We start from the raw sequence: 15,521 nt of genomic DNA, 5'->3' as shown, positions 1-15,521 counted from the left end.
AGGGGTGTTTATATAGGTGTAGAGATAGGGTTTCAGTCATTATCCTTATCTAGTTGCTTATCCACAAAGCAACCCATAAGATAATTCTTGAATCCTTATCATAGTTGAATTCTAAGGCCTTATCACCTCAAATTCGTTCACCATATATTTAAGATAATCCTTACCTTATTTTGTAACTATCACATAATTACAAATCAGCCCCTCTAGTTTAATTAATTACACTTGATCACAAAAATAATTCCTAATTAATTATTGACCAATATTAATTAAACAAATATGATTTCTCCTTTAATATATTATTCTTATAACATATTAATAAATCATAATATCATCTCTCTCTTTATTTATTTCTCCAATCAAGTTGCTTTGGTGAAGGCAACCTAAAAGGACCATGCACCATTGGGTCAAGTACATACCAAAATAGTTATGGACTTAGACACTAATCCAACAGTTTCCTCCAAAGTTTTATAAATAAGAAACAACTGGTTACTAACCATCAGACATATTTAGGAAATAATTTGTTATGCAACCAAAGCTACTAATTTAATGAGACACCGATTCATTTGGTAGTTGCATCTTTCAAGATCACTACAATGTTGTTATGGGTCTCTTTGCAACTTCTAAGCTTCAAGTCCATGATCAATGGATATATAGAACTACAATTGAGTTTATGGGCTGGTGTTGTCTTGAGTTTCATTTTTTATAATTTGATGTTAGTTTTTAGCTTAAAGTTCATTTCACGATTTGATGACATTTGATGTTTTATAATTTAAAAGGAAAAAAAAATCAACTACTTGAGTTTTTTTTAATTATGAGAAAGTAGAATGCATACACAATGCTCCAGATAGTGATGGATTGTGCCTATTATGATAAGAAGTAATGTTATACTTCCAATTGTTAGATTATTATAACATTATAATTCTTATTTTTACATCATTAAAATGTTAGAATTGAAAGTACAATGTCATAATTGAAAGAAATGATACATGAAGGGTAAAATTATCATTTTTATCATTCAACATAGAAATTCACATGTTCCAGCTAAACAGAATGCTAAAATTTAGATCTTACAAATTCAAATTCTCTTAGAAATCAGGACCTCCTAAAAATTCAGATCCTACCAAACAACTAATATTATCTTATCATTGGTAGACTTTTAAAACAATTGTTATAATATGTTTATTTTTTAATTTAAATATTATAGTAAATCCAAAAGACCAATAAAAATATTAAATAAACTTAAAAATATATATTCAAAAATTATTTTCAAACTAGTTGAAATGTCTTAAACATTATAAATGTAAAATGACAAGTGAAATTAAATAAAAAATATAAAACAATTATTTTTATTATAATTTATTTTTTTCCAAATATGTGGTTTTTAATTAATTAACAAAAAGGGAAAATGACATCAGATCACAACAAATTATTGGCTTTGTCTCGGATTGGTCATCGATATATATATATATATATATATATATATATATATATATATATATATATATATATATATATATATATTGCACAATAGGCGACTAATGTGTTATTTTACCTTTTAATAAAAGAAATGTCCAATATATTCCCAGTTTTGTCGGTTACCCAAAGTCTATGTGGCTTTTTAATTTTATTAAATACATTTAAAAATGGATTTTTCTTATAATTAAAACCCTAAATAAAACAAAAGCTGTCACAACTAGCATTTTCAGCTAGGAAATTCTATTCCCATGTAAACATCAACTATTGTAAAAACTTGTACTCTAAGTGAATATCATACTATGCGCTGACATGATATCATCCATTTGAATTCAAACTCCTGAGTGGAGTTTAAAATCCAATACAATACATCTCATGTATTCATATATTGGTTGAAAACCCTAAAAATCCCGGTTTAAGATTATTATTGACGAGGATTCTCTTATTGGGCTTAATGGACCAATAAACATTCAATTTGACTAATTTGGGCCTAGGAACCATACTTGGGCTCTAATTGGACCCACACTCACGACATTATGGTATTGTGGGTCATATGGGCCTAAAATGATCCATCTTATTTCTAATGGGTCATGATGGGCCATAATTAATTTCATAAGCCCTAATGGGCCGTAAACTACATCCTTGGGCTTCTTTGGGTCGTGAATCCTCATAAAGGCCCAATAGATCGAAAAATATTTATTTTGGGCCTCATGATTTCGAACTAAAGCAAGAAAAGGCCCAAACCAATTCATTTTTTTTTCTTACCCTATTCTCGGCCCAACATCACAAAAAAAAAAAAAAACAAAAAAACAAATGGGAGGGAAAATGGTGGTGGTGGTGGTGGTGGGGGGGGGTGGCACCTCATTAATACATATTGGATGTCCATGCAAGAGTGCATGTATCCATGCAACTCTCACATCACCCTATACTAAATTCAACCTCTTTTCTTTCTTATCTCTCACTCTATCTCTCGGCCTCTCACCCTCTCTCTCTCTCTCTCACTCTCCAACCTCTCTCACATTTCAAGATCAACACTTATTCTCTCAACACTCTTACACCCTTCTTCTCTCAAGAAAATCGTGGGTATAGGGAAGATCTTCAAGAGAATCACTTCAAGCTTCACATTGTGGTAAGATCTTGCAAATCCAAGTTGATATACTTAATTTTTAAGCTCAATCACTCTTCTTACACCCATGTTTTTCGTGGATCATGTTTCTTAGACAATCTTAGAGTTTGAAAACCTTCTCAAGAAGCTTGCTAGGGCCGAGATCTTCTCATTTCCTCCCCTAAAACCGAAAACATCAAAGCAAATTGAGTTCATACCCCATAATTTCGATTTTCACTTTGTTTTGGGGGAGAATACAAGTTGTTTTGTGTAGATCTATGTGTGTATGCATGATTTTGCATGTTTTCTTTGGTTACATATGAGTTTATGTGTTGTAAACTTCATGAACTAAAAGATCCACTAAAAAGATGATGATATTGGTATAATATAACACTCCTTTCAACATATCTCACAAGAAAAGGGTTTAAAATACATCAAGAATAGTTGAATCTAAGAAAACTTCATCAAAGGGGCTAAAAATGACAAAATATAGGTTGTTTTTGTAACTCTCGGTTGGTATGTGGATCAAAAGGAAATATTTGCTAAACAATGGCTAAACTCGACATTTGAACCCTTATAGGGACCGAAAATGTAAATATTTTTATGAATGGGCCTTATTTGGGCTTCTCACAGTTTTGGGCTCAAAAATGATAATTTTTGGTCTTTTATGGGTTAAATTGTCATTTCCAAGAAAGTTGTGTCAAAAATGTAAATTTTTTATAAAATGGGGTTAAAGTTGTGAAATTATGAACATTTGGGCCAAAAAGATGATTTTTTTTTATAAATGGACCGAAATGTATATTTTCACAAAAACCAAGCTAAAAATGATATTTTGACAAATATGAGTTAAAATGTTATTTTTTTAACCAAAAACTAGCCATAAATACAAGTTTTGTCCAAAATGCGGACTAAAGTGTTAGTTTTACTAAAATTGGGCTTTAATTGTAAATTTTGGATTATTCGGCCAAGAATGTAATTTTTACAAAAAATGGGCTTTTTATGCTATTTTAATAAATAATTTGGCTAATACTAGCAAAAATAACAACAAACAGGCTAATTTTGTCATTTTCATTATTATTGGGCCTTAGTGGCCCATTTACATGCTTGATAGATCCTGAATGATATTCATATGTTTATTGGGCCTCATTAACCCATTAACATACACAATGGATCTTGGATACTATTTGGGCCTATAGATACCTTACGTGTGAAATGAGCCTTAGTTGTACTTTTACATGTATTTTGGGCCCATGTTATATAATCTCATCCCTTTTAGGCCTAAAAATGACTTACGTGTTTAATGAGCCTCTGTGGTTCGCTTACATGTTTCATTGGGCCCGGAATGAGTTTTATATGTTTCTCTTCGCGTAAAATTCGATTAAGGATCTAGTGAGACGTGTCAGTTGCACTTAATGTGTGTACGATCGTAGCCTGTAGTTATAACTAGAGTCTCTTAGAGGGAGAGTAGGGGTTTGTGTATAGATCTATATGGGGATGACACCCTGCACCTAAGTTGTTCGTTACAGTTAGACTACATCAGTGTAGGGTGACCAAAATCCTTATTTTATTTTCCATCGGCGTTCAGCAAAGCCAAGATAGACAAATTTGTCATTAATTAACATGGTTATAACAACTTACTTAGATGAATTAACATTATGAAATTTACGGGAGACCATTCTCTTTTCTATTTAGATTACTCAGGAACATACCCACACCGATACTCAACCTTGGGGGGTGGTATGGCAACATTCTCTTTTACAGACAACATAGGGTTGTCTGGGGACATTCTCTTTACATTCTCTTCACCTACTTTTGGGATTCTAATAAACAAAAACACACATGCATTAATACCAGATTGAACACAAACACACTAAACCATTTTAAGAAAATACAGGATTTTCTTGTGATTACAAAGTTATACAAATCATTTTCTCAAAACGTGCTTATGAACTCACCAACATTTTTATGTTGACATTTTCAAATTAACTTGTATTCTCAGGAAACCGTTGAAGCAGGTTGAGCTGAACAATTTAATAGATGTCTTGTTATATATTGTTCCATCGTACTTTTATATTTTTGGCATGTAATATTTAAACACAATACTCGTTGTAAACAATGTACGTTGTTATATTACATGTGTGATGATGATGATGTTATGTTTCAATTATATACTATGTGATGATACTACAGGGATGAAGTCACGTGCAAGCCCCCAGACGTTTCCGCCGTCTGGTTCGGGGGTGTGACAAAAGCCCACCAAAGAGTGAAGACTACTTATTCTTCCCAATCCCACAATCGATTTCCTTTTAGGTTGGAATTGGTTAGCTTCCATCTCCTCTGCCATATAGCTGTCTACGTCGTATCCACACCTCATCTACGGCTTCTTCGCTATCGCCACTAAATCTCGTTGGCAACAACTTTAGAAATTCACCCACTCACCGCATATATGTATCTTCAATTCGATCGTTGTACATGGCAACAAACCAAACACCTTGGAAACCATATTCATTGCAAGACTCAAAATCACCCGGATCTTTATCTTAATCTTTTACTCCTTCCACTTGATCTTCGACTCATACTCCTCATTCTTCATGTTTTCTGGCTTCACTCAAAGGAACATATGAATATATGGTCTTTAATGGTGCGATCTATGGTGAACAGGGCTTGATATCTGTGTAATTTGTTTTTTTGCAAATGTGTGTGGATTTTCCCTCTTATCCTTCTTGCTGTGTTTTTATTACATGTGTTGCGTTGGCTGATGCGATGATGAAGGGCACAAATGGTGATGATAGATATCCAATGTAGTGTTGGAATCAAGTGTTGCTGATGAACATAACAATGAATATAGATGAAGATAGTGGTCTATTCAATGGAGGATGAAGACTGTTATGGAGTGGTAAGGTATACAGGGGTATGGTGGTGTTGTTGTGTGATATGGTGGTGTTGGTGGGTGTCAATTAGTGTTGTGAAAAAAGCGATGGTATAAGGTGGTCTGTGATGCGATTGCATGTGTGCCATCACATGGATTCACAAACCCATTAACATTTTTGGATTCAACTAATGGTCATAATCTTTTGGTCGACATAGAAAACCATATCGGAATGAAAAAATGAACAAAAAGGAAAAGATAGTTAGGTTTCATGGTGATAAACTGGGAAAACCCATTTTTCCATATCCTATTGTATCAACTAGATGTCACTAAACTCATACCACACTCCATCTCTCACCTTTCTTCACTATTTCTAAATGCTTCGCCGACACCGCCACCGCTACCGCCACCTCCACCTTCTTCCTCTGCTTCGCCAAAAGGTGTTGTTGGGTTAGGGAAGAAGAAGCAGAGAGTTATATGAAAATTTGCAAAGAGTACAACAAAAAATAGGATTCAATATACTGTAGTGTGTGTGAGTTATGTGGTAATAAAGGTGGGACACAACGTGCCATGTCACCTGTATTACCGAGTGTTTGCTTCATATCTTGCAAAATGGTGTAATTGACATGAAGTTTGAAACTTTAAGAACTAATTACGTAAAAAAATTAACTTCATTGACCAATCCGAGGACAGCTAAAACTTTGTTGTGCTACAATGTTATTTTCTCTAACAAAAAATATACATTGTGTTAACTTACAAGCAATAGTTTATATGTTAATTAACCATCATGATTGAAATTAAAAAAGTCAACAAATAAATAATTTCTAAATTAATTAATCATAACGTTAAATTGTAATTTTAAATCGAAAACCATATTTAATTCCATTTAAATGCAAACCACAAGTAGATACCGTTGAATGGTATGCTTTTAATAGATATATATTTTATAATATGATTCAAATAATTACAAACTTATATATTAAATTATTGTAAAAATTATTATTTTATAGTTAATATTTATGTATACACAAAAAAAACTTTAAATATATGGTTTTATTTTACGCAATATAGTTTGGGTAATTTAAGATAAAAACAAAACTAGAGTTTGGGTAACTATCTAGCTTTATTTTACGCAACGATACACATAATTGCTTAGTTTGGGTAATTTAAGACAAAAATAAAACTAGAGGGGCTACAAGTGCCATCTCTATTTCCTCAAGGGAGCTGTGTGATATGATTAAAACGCGCATGTTTCGTTAAAAGTGATGGTGCTATATAAGGACGGATACAATTGGTGTTCCTAGGGTTTTTTTTTCTTCAGCAAGTGTAGAACTGTAGCAGCGGCCGCCATGGTTTTGAAGTATGTTCCCAATTTCTTTACAATTCGTCGAAAATTTCACGCTTTTTTGTTTGAGTCTCCAAGCTTATTGTTGGTTTTGTTGATTAGGAAGTGGTATAAAATGGCTAATTTTTTAGATACTTGCTTAATCGTCATTTTCCCCCAATTATTTCAATCCAATCTGTTGCAATCATATTAGGGTTTCCAAACCGTAAGTAAAAGAGGTCGAAGCTGTATTATTAGGGTTAGAAACGCGATCAACTAGAGATATACAACGATATATGCTCTTAAGATCTAGGATTGGTTATAGGTTTTATCGACATTGATTCTATATTCATATGTGGCCAAACGTTTCTGTTGCGTTACATCTATTATCACGACCAAAAAATGTAGATGTTTAGCTCTGCTTGTATATCTCTTCAACATGAGCTATACGGTTTGTTATGAAATCTAATCGTATGTACTTTTGATTTCCTTTTTCTAAATCGTTACATACCATGGAAACCCCTCAAGTTAACTGACAACTACGATGAATCGTTTGTAGGACTGAATTATGCCGTTTCAGTGGCCAGAAGATATATCCTGGAAGGGGTATCAGATTCATTAGATCAGATTCTCAGGTACATGATCTGATTATACATGTCAAGATTGTTATACTTTTCTTGAATTAAAAGACTTTCGTTCTTCAATCTAGGTTTTCCTGTTTGCCAATTCCAAATGCAAGAGGTACTTCCATAACAAGTTGAAGCCTTCCAAGCTCACATGGACAGCCATGTACAGAAAGCAACACAAGAAGGTCAGATTCAAAATCTATTGATTTGTTTTTCCACTCATTTTGATAATAATCTGACCAATTTTTATTCTTGGCATTCAATTATTTCAGGACATTGCTCAGGAAGCAGTGAAGAAGAGAAGACGTGCAACCAAGAAGCCATATTCAAGAGCCATTGTGGGGGCCACTTTGGAAGTTATTCAGAAGAAAAGAAGTGAGAAGCCTGAAGTTCGTGATGCTGCTAGGGAGGCAGCTCTTCGGTATATGTTCATTCCTTTTTTAGGTTTTCTTTCTTTTTTGTGATATTACCATTTGAACCAAAAATCTTCTATTTATATTTTTTTTTTTACATTCATGAAATTTTAGTGAGATAAAGGAAAGGATTAAGAAGACAAAAGATGAGAAGAAAGCAAAGAAGGCAGAGGTGGTGTCAAAACAAAAGACTCAAAGCAAGGGTGGCAATGCCCCTAAAGGTAAAGGACCTAAGTTAGGAGGTGGTGGTGGCAAGCGTTGAAATTCCACCACTTTTATTTTTTTGATGATTTTCTTGGTTGAACATTTTAATATTTTGTATTGTTTATGATATTTGCTTCTGAGCGACCTTGTCTTTTAGATGTTTGTTACTATCTTTTACCAATTTTGAGAGTGAAGCATCTGCAATATGTTGTTTTGGATCAAATTAGGGTTATGACTCTGGTCATTGGATTTTAGCAAACTTTATGTTGTTTCATTTTAGCTGTTGATTTGTTTTGTTGATTTTAGCAATCTTTATGTTGGTTTGCCTCCATTGTGAAATGGCATTTGTTAATGCTCTTTACCACAAAGAAAGTTAAGTTTAAACAATCTTGTATTGGTTTGGTTCCAAACTAAAGTTGAGTCTAAATAATCTTGTTTTAAAGTGTTTTTAGAGAGTATCTATGTATGTGAGGATGCCAGTGTTTGACATCTTCATTTTCATAGTTAAAAATACCTTTTTTTTTTTTTTTTGTTTAAATTAGCGTATCATTTTTGAAGAATAATATTGTGAAATTTTTCCCCAAAAACATGATAATCTTCTTATCAAAACATTTTCGAAAAAATATCTTTTATTTATATTAAAACATCGAGATGCCCTCGTCAATACAGAAATCTGGTAAGTACATAGGGTTTCCGACTCACAATAATAAACTTATTATGTTTAATCATCAAACAATTAACGAAATTTCCATTCCAATTATTTTCTTTATTCTTAAGGATCTTTCTTAAGAATCATCTATTCTTCATTTATTCATTCCTAAGGATTGTCATAAGGAATACGCACGAAATCCATCGCCGTCAGGTTATCTATTAGGTATAGCTGCCAATGTTATGTATTAGGTACAACTGCTAATGTTCATTTATAAAGCACCAAGTCCATATCTGCCAGAGTTTTTAGAGTACATCTAGCGTACACGTAGTTCAAAAACACCTACAAGATGTGAGCCTAGTAGCGTTCTACTGGACTGTCTAGAATAGTCTGTGGTTACCATCTATACTATGCTAGATGACTGGATCAACTTTAAAGTCAAGGCTTCTCATCATCTTTCACCTCTCATCTATATCATCTTTCATCTACACATTTTTACCCAATATATTTATAGGTATAAAAATACATATACAATTTAAATCAAGTAAAACATGTATAAATCGTTCATCTAGCATAGATATCAGGAACACAGATAATAAGTGCATACAAAATGTATTAATATTAAATACTTCATATCTATGTGTAAGATGAAAGTAACTGTGCACTCACTTGTTAAAGTGACGACTCGAAATTTGGGCAGCGCTTCGCTTCTATCAACTGTCTTTTCCTTTGATGTAGTCTAGTGTCATTATCACTAAGTCTTAGTCTTATATTTATTACGACTAATTATTAGTCTAGATTCATTATTAACACAAAATCTACTTCAAGATTTATCAAGTAAGGAACAACCATATAGGATCATATCGGAGGTAGGGTCCGTTTGGAATCACTGATAAATCTTGTTTATAGGTTCATAATAACAATAATGAACTTAAACATAAGCTATACTTAAAGTATGATAAGCATAACTTAATTTACAGGTGGTTTAGCGAGAAATCGGACTCTGTGCGGGTAGAACTTTTGAGCCAAAATTTCTACTTCTCGTGGCTTTATGGCGCTCCAGGGCTTCACTATTAACACCTAGGAAGTGCTAGTGAAAAGGATTTAGGACCTTGGGTGTAACACCCTGCTCCGAGTCATTTCATAATACGGGGTGGGGACCAGAAGACCGAGCATCATCAGACTTAGGGCCCTTGAGGAAAAGAGATTTAGACCCATTTGGGTGTGGGTAGGATAATTTGGATGATCCGGGAAGTTCGGTTTGTGTTTTGGAGCCAAGGGGTATTTCGGTAAAGTGTTAGTTTGGGCTTGTATGGAATTTGGATTTTTGTTTGAGAGGTTTTAAGGTAAGTATGAGTTGATAGAAGTGTAGAGCTTCTTGTTACATCTTCGTGAATATAAGGATCGTCAAAAATGGACTTATAACAAAGAAGATATGGCCTTCGGAAGATTCATGGTTATAGGGTTTAAGCGAGTACGTGGGGCGTACACATGTGTATGCATGACGTACTAGTTCTGAGGTCAATACGCTGGGCGTACGCCAATCAGACCTAAACCCTAATTTAGGGTCTTGGACCATATTTAAGCTTCTTAACTCACCACCAAACCCTATTATCTTTAGCCTCTATCCCTTTAAACCCTAGAAACGAAACCATAGCCCTCATTTGAGTGGTTTTTGAGCTTTTGGTGGTATTTTAAGCATTTTGGTGATCTTTGAAGAAGAAGGAACTTCTTGGAAAAGTGTGGGATTGTTTGGAGCTTTTGGATCTAGGCTTGTTACATCTTTATCTATCATTTAGAGGTAAAAAGTTTCTCTCTTGATGACTCTAGGTGTTAGATCTAGTTTAAGGAGAATTTTAGGTTCATTTTTGGTCCTTAGAGTCATCCATGTGAGTATGAGCTACTCCATTAGCTTAATATGATAGATCATGACATTTGGGAGGTCCCTTGTTTATAAAAATGTAATATTGATGAGTTGTGTTGGATCATTCATGAGTTTGGCTGCTTATTATGGTTTATATTAAGGTTTTTGGTCCCATTAAGCCATGAAAAGGGAGTAAAGTTGCCAACTTAACGTGTTAAGACATCTCATTAAGGTCATATCTGAGCTTGGAAGTCATTGGCTTAACCATTAAGAGCTTAGTATGGATTTTTGGTCCCTGATGAGTACACTGGAATTACACTTAGCTTAATGAAGGTTTTATGCATCGTTTATTTGTACCTTGTGCTTCGTGGGTGAGTACGTGGGGCGTACTCCTCAACAAGTTGACTTTGGGCTTTTTAAGACTTAGGCCTTGTTGGACCAGTGGACTTTAGACTTTGGGCCATGGATGGACTTAGGGTTTTCTTGGAAGTAGGTCCATGATGGTCTGGGGACCAATCGGGTTATTGGACCATAATGGGCTTATGTTGCTTTTGGTTTGGGCCTTGGGTTGCCATTTTGGGCTTTTGTGCATTTGGGTTGGACCTTGGTTATGGAACAAGTAAGAAAAGGGTAAAATGGTCTTTTACCCTTTAGGAAGCTAGTTTATGGAGTGGGCCTCGAATTTTGGGTTATCGGGTTAATTATTGATTAAAATTGTATTTATTAATAGCTGGTGCGAGGATTTCCGGTTCAATGACTTGGGCAGTTATTTGGCTATCAGCGGAATGAGGCGAGTCTCCTCACTGTGTTTAGCGGGTTGAAGGCACCAATGCCGGCTCAAGGTTTATTATGATAGGATGCTAGATGTCTAAATAACTCTTGCATGTGTATGTGTAACATCGCCCTCTGGCACATATCATAATATTGTCCGCTTTGGGCTTTGGGCGTGAAAACTTCCCATGGGGTCAGCCATCCCTGGATTGCTCTTGCCGATCACTCTTAACTGCGAAGTTCTTATGGGACCTGCTGCCCTCAGGGCTTTGAAACGCGTTGTGACAAGGAAGGTATCCATACCCCTTATAAGGAGTGTTTAGTTCTCCTTCCAAGCTGATGTGGGATCAATATCAACCCACCTTCACCCCATTATAGGGTTTGACATCCCCGTCGAACACATCGACATCCCTGTCGAACACATCGACCCATGCCCTAGCTCTGATACCATTTGTAACACCCCCTCTTGCACGTACACAATATTGTCTGCTTTGGGCTCCAGGTGCGAAAACTTCCTAGGGGATCACCCATCCCTGGATTGCTCTCGCCTGAGCATGCGTAATTGCAAAGTTCTTATGGGATCTGCTGCCCTCGCGACTTTAAAACGCGTTGTGACAAGGAAGGTGTCCACACCCCTTATAAGGAGTGTTTAGTTCTCCTTCCAAGCCGATATGTGATCAGATGGAACCCACCTTCACCGATAAAGTACAGTACCCAAACCCTTCCATGCAGGGTCAACAATCCACAACTGTCGTAATCAAATGAGGCTACCTGGCCTATGATCCGTTCGCACTTGCGGCGCTCCTCAGATCTGCTCCAGCAATGGAGTAAGCACTATCATCCTCAAACATATGTATCAGATCGGGGCCGCTACCGCCTTGCGGCTCAGGGTGTTACTATGTTGGCCTTGCCCTGGTGATAAAGGATCTCATAATCGTAGTCCTTCACCACAACTAACCACCGGCATTGCGTCATGTTCAGATTCTCCTGATCCATGAGGTACCTCAGACTCTTGTGGTCTATGTAAATGGTACAACGGATCTCGTAGAGGTAATGCCGCCAAATGTTGAGGGCGAACACCACAACCCCCAGCTCTAAATCATGCGTCAGATAGTTAGCCTCGCGAGGCTTCAGCTGACTCTAAGCATAAGATATCACATGACCTTGCTGCATCAAAAATTCTCCCATGCTTATGGTCGAAGCATCACAGTAAACTACAAAATCCTCTACAGCCTATGGTATAGTGGGAATCGCAGCCTCACACAACCGCTGCCTAAGCATCTCAAAGGCTGTCTACTGCTCAGGTTCCTAACGAAAAGCCACCGAGTTCTTGGTCATATGGGTCAAAGGAACTGCAATCTTGGAGAAGTACTGAATAAATCTCTTGTAATACCCTACCAGACCCAGGAAACTCCGAATCTCAGATGGAGACTTCGGAATCTCTCACTGCATCATGGCCTCTATCTTGGCCAGATCGACCAGAATACCCTTCTGGTTGACAAGATGCCAAAGGAACTGCGCCTCACGCAACCATAACTCACACTTGGAGAACTTCACAAAAAGTCACTCCCTCCTCAGTGTCTCCAACATCTCCCTTAGGTACTCCTCATGCTGCTCTTGAGTCTTGTAGTAAACTAAGATGTCATCAATGAAGACTTTTATAGACTGATCCAACATCGGTTTTCACACGTGGTTCATGAGGTGCATGAACATGGTTGGAGCATTGGTGAACCCAAAAAACATCACCACAAACTCATAATGACCATAGAGAGTCCTAAAAACTGTCTTCTGCACATCATCATCCTTGACTCGCTTCTAGTGATACCCTAACCGTAGATCAATCTTGGAGAAGCAAGATGGCCCTTGAAGCTGATCAAACAAATCATCTATCCTCGAAACTTGGTAACGGTTCTTCATCGTTACCTTGTTCAGCTCCTGGTAGTCTATGCACATGCGATGTGACCCGTCCTTCTTCTTCACAAATAGGATCGGCGCTCCCCATGGTGAACTCCTCGGCCTGATAAAACCCTTGTCTAGCAGCTCTTGCAGCTGCGTAGACAATTCCTGCATCTCGGGAGGAGCCAATCGATATGGTGCCTTGGCTATCGGAGCCGCACCGGAGGTATCCCAGGTAAATCCTTCGGGAATACATTTGGGTACTCTCGCACTACCAATACATCATCAACTGTTTCCTTACCCTTATCCCGGGTATCCATAACATAAGCGACGTATCCTGTGCAACGCTGCTGAAAGTGGCACTTCGCCCTCGCTGCTGAACAAAACACCGGTCCACGCTGTGGCCTTTCGTCCTGGATCACTAACCCTACCCCACTAAGAGTGTGAACCCTCACTAGATGCTGCTTACAATCAATCACTACCCCATTAGGGCTCAACCAATCCATACCCACTATAATCTTATTCCCACGCAGGGGAATAGGAACCAGGTCTACTGAAAACTGTTGATCGAATAACTGTAGCATACATCCTATGTGAACCCTCATAACCCTGATGGTCCTGTCATCTGCTATCTCCACATCCAGTGGGCAGTCCAGCTCCCCCGGAGCTCCTACAAATCGCTTGCTGAACGCGAGCAACACAAAAGATCGGGTGGCACCCGAATCAAACAATACCAAAGTTGATATACTGTTCACTAAGAATGATCCTATAACACAACATATAAACATAAGTAATAATCAATATCAAATAAGAGATAAGAGAAAGATACATACTCATCACCACGTCGGGATTTGCTCGCGCCTCTTCGGCTGTTAACTGAAAGGCCCTGCTCTTCGCTATAGGCGTCTCACCCCATCCCTGATGGTCGTCCATAATCCTCAATGTTGCAGGGGCGGGTGTTGTCACCTGCCCTGCAACTGCTAAACTCGAGCATAAGGACCGCTTGTTTCCCCTCTGATTGTACTGAAAGCAAATCAGGTATGATGTTGTGGTGGTGGTGGTAGTAGTTGTATAATCCATGCTCATATGCCCAGTTCGACCGCACTTGAAGTAGCTTGAACTCCCTGCCTTGCATGTACCCTTGTGCAACTTTCTGCATTTGCCACAATGGCTGCGGATCTACTGGCTCCTAGGTCTGTAGTCTGATACCTTAGGCTTCTTGCCCGAACTCCCTGACTGAACCCCCTCGGTTTTCCTCTTCCTCTCCATCTCTAAATCGAACTCCCTCTCTCGATCCCTAGAAATCATGTCCTCCAACATCTTATAGCCGGAGCAGCTCACAAACTAGCAGATATCACTTTGCAACATCTCATCTCCTCGTCCGCCACACACTGCGGAACAAGAAGGGCCCTCTCCCTGAACATCGTGGTGATCTCACTCACCGTCTCGGTTGTTTGCTGGAGATCCTAGAACTCCCTGACCAACTGCTGCACTTCTATCACTGGTACAAACTCGGACCTGAACCTAGTGGTAAAGTCACTCCAAGTTATCGCATCAAGAGCTACATCATCACCAATGGCATGTCCAACCTTCTCCCACCAGTCACGTGCCATGTCCTTCAGAAGACAGGACGCAAGTCGAACCTTGTCCCCGTCAAGACATCAGCTAGTGCATAATGCGTTGGCAACATTCGCCAACTATCTGGTGCTCGCAATGGGGTCCCAAGCGCCATGCTAGTCAGGAGCTCCACAAGCTCGGAACTCCCTGAAAGTCAGTGTGCGCGACCCATCATAGCCGCTAACTCAGTGCGGAAAGCACTCAAGCTCTCATCCAAAATCTCAAGAATTCTCTCCTTGATTGTGCTAAAGATCACATGAGTCTGGTCCAGGATATTGCACGTGATCTCGGAGGAGATAAACTCCCTAGTCTGGTCGTCTAGCTGTACGGCTCCTGAGCTTGAGCCTGATCTCTCACCGGCACCTAAACTGTCGACTGGTTTGTTACGTAAAATCACCATTCTGATAAACACATCATAACAAACATCAGAATACTAATCAATTCTCGAGGGATCACATACACAGATACACTACAAGTTCCTTGAATTCATTTCAGCCTTCCTTGACTAGAGTATGGATCCTCTGCTTTCAGTAGTACGGGTCCATACTACCTTCCACAACTATCCGTACTTTCCTCAAGAACTGCCTCGACTTCACCAAGTATCTTCTACTACTAATGCTTCATGCGCTACTCTCATCCTAGGATTGCCCTAGGGTAATCACCATCTAACTCTCTGCCATCAACTGCATAAGAAGTCTCTGCTATCTTTT

General features: G+C 37.8%; 1 protein-coding gene across 1 annotated transcript; it reads left to right on the top strand.

Moving 5' to 3' along the window:
• Nucleotides 1-6,715: 6,715 nt before the first annotated feature.
• On the top strand, nt 6,716-8,288 carry LOC145011742 (large ribosomal subunit protein eL24-like). The gene is made up of 5 exons (XM_078970473.1): nt 6,716-6,807; nt 7,331-7,406; nt 7,481-7,582; nt 7,670-7,818; nt 7,925-8,288. Exons 1-5 carry the CDS (start codon nt 6,797-6,799, stop codon nt 8,070-8,072), a joined length of 486 nt encoding a protein of 161 aa, XP_078826599.1. The 5' UTR covers nt 6,716-6,796; the 3' UTR covers nt 8,073-8,288.
• The last annotated feature ends 7,233 nt before the right edge of the window (nt 8,289-15,521 follow it).

The sequence above is a fragment of the Lactuca saligna genome, chromosome 8, assembly GCF_052625555.1.
Source record: "Lactuca saligna cultivar CGN05327 chromosome 8, ASM5262555v1, whole genome shotgun sequence".
Lineage (NCBI taxonomy): Eukaryota > Viridiplantae > Streptophyta > Magnoliopsida > Asterales > Asteraceae > Lactuca > Lactuca saligna.
Note: the sequence above shows the minus strand (reverse complement) of the source record. Positions and strands in the feature narration are given on the sequence as shown.

Coding starts and splice junctions, on each gene's coding strand:
- LOC145011742 (XM_078970473.1), top strand. Junction 7,407..7,480: donor TCATTAGATCAGATTCTCAG/GTACATGATCTG, acceptor TCTTCAATCTAG/GTTTTCCTGTTTGCCAATTC. Junction 7,819..7,924: donor GCTAGGGAGGCAGCTCTTCG/GTATATGTTCAT, acceptor ATGAAATTTTAG/TGAGATAAAGGAAAGGATTA.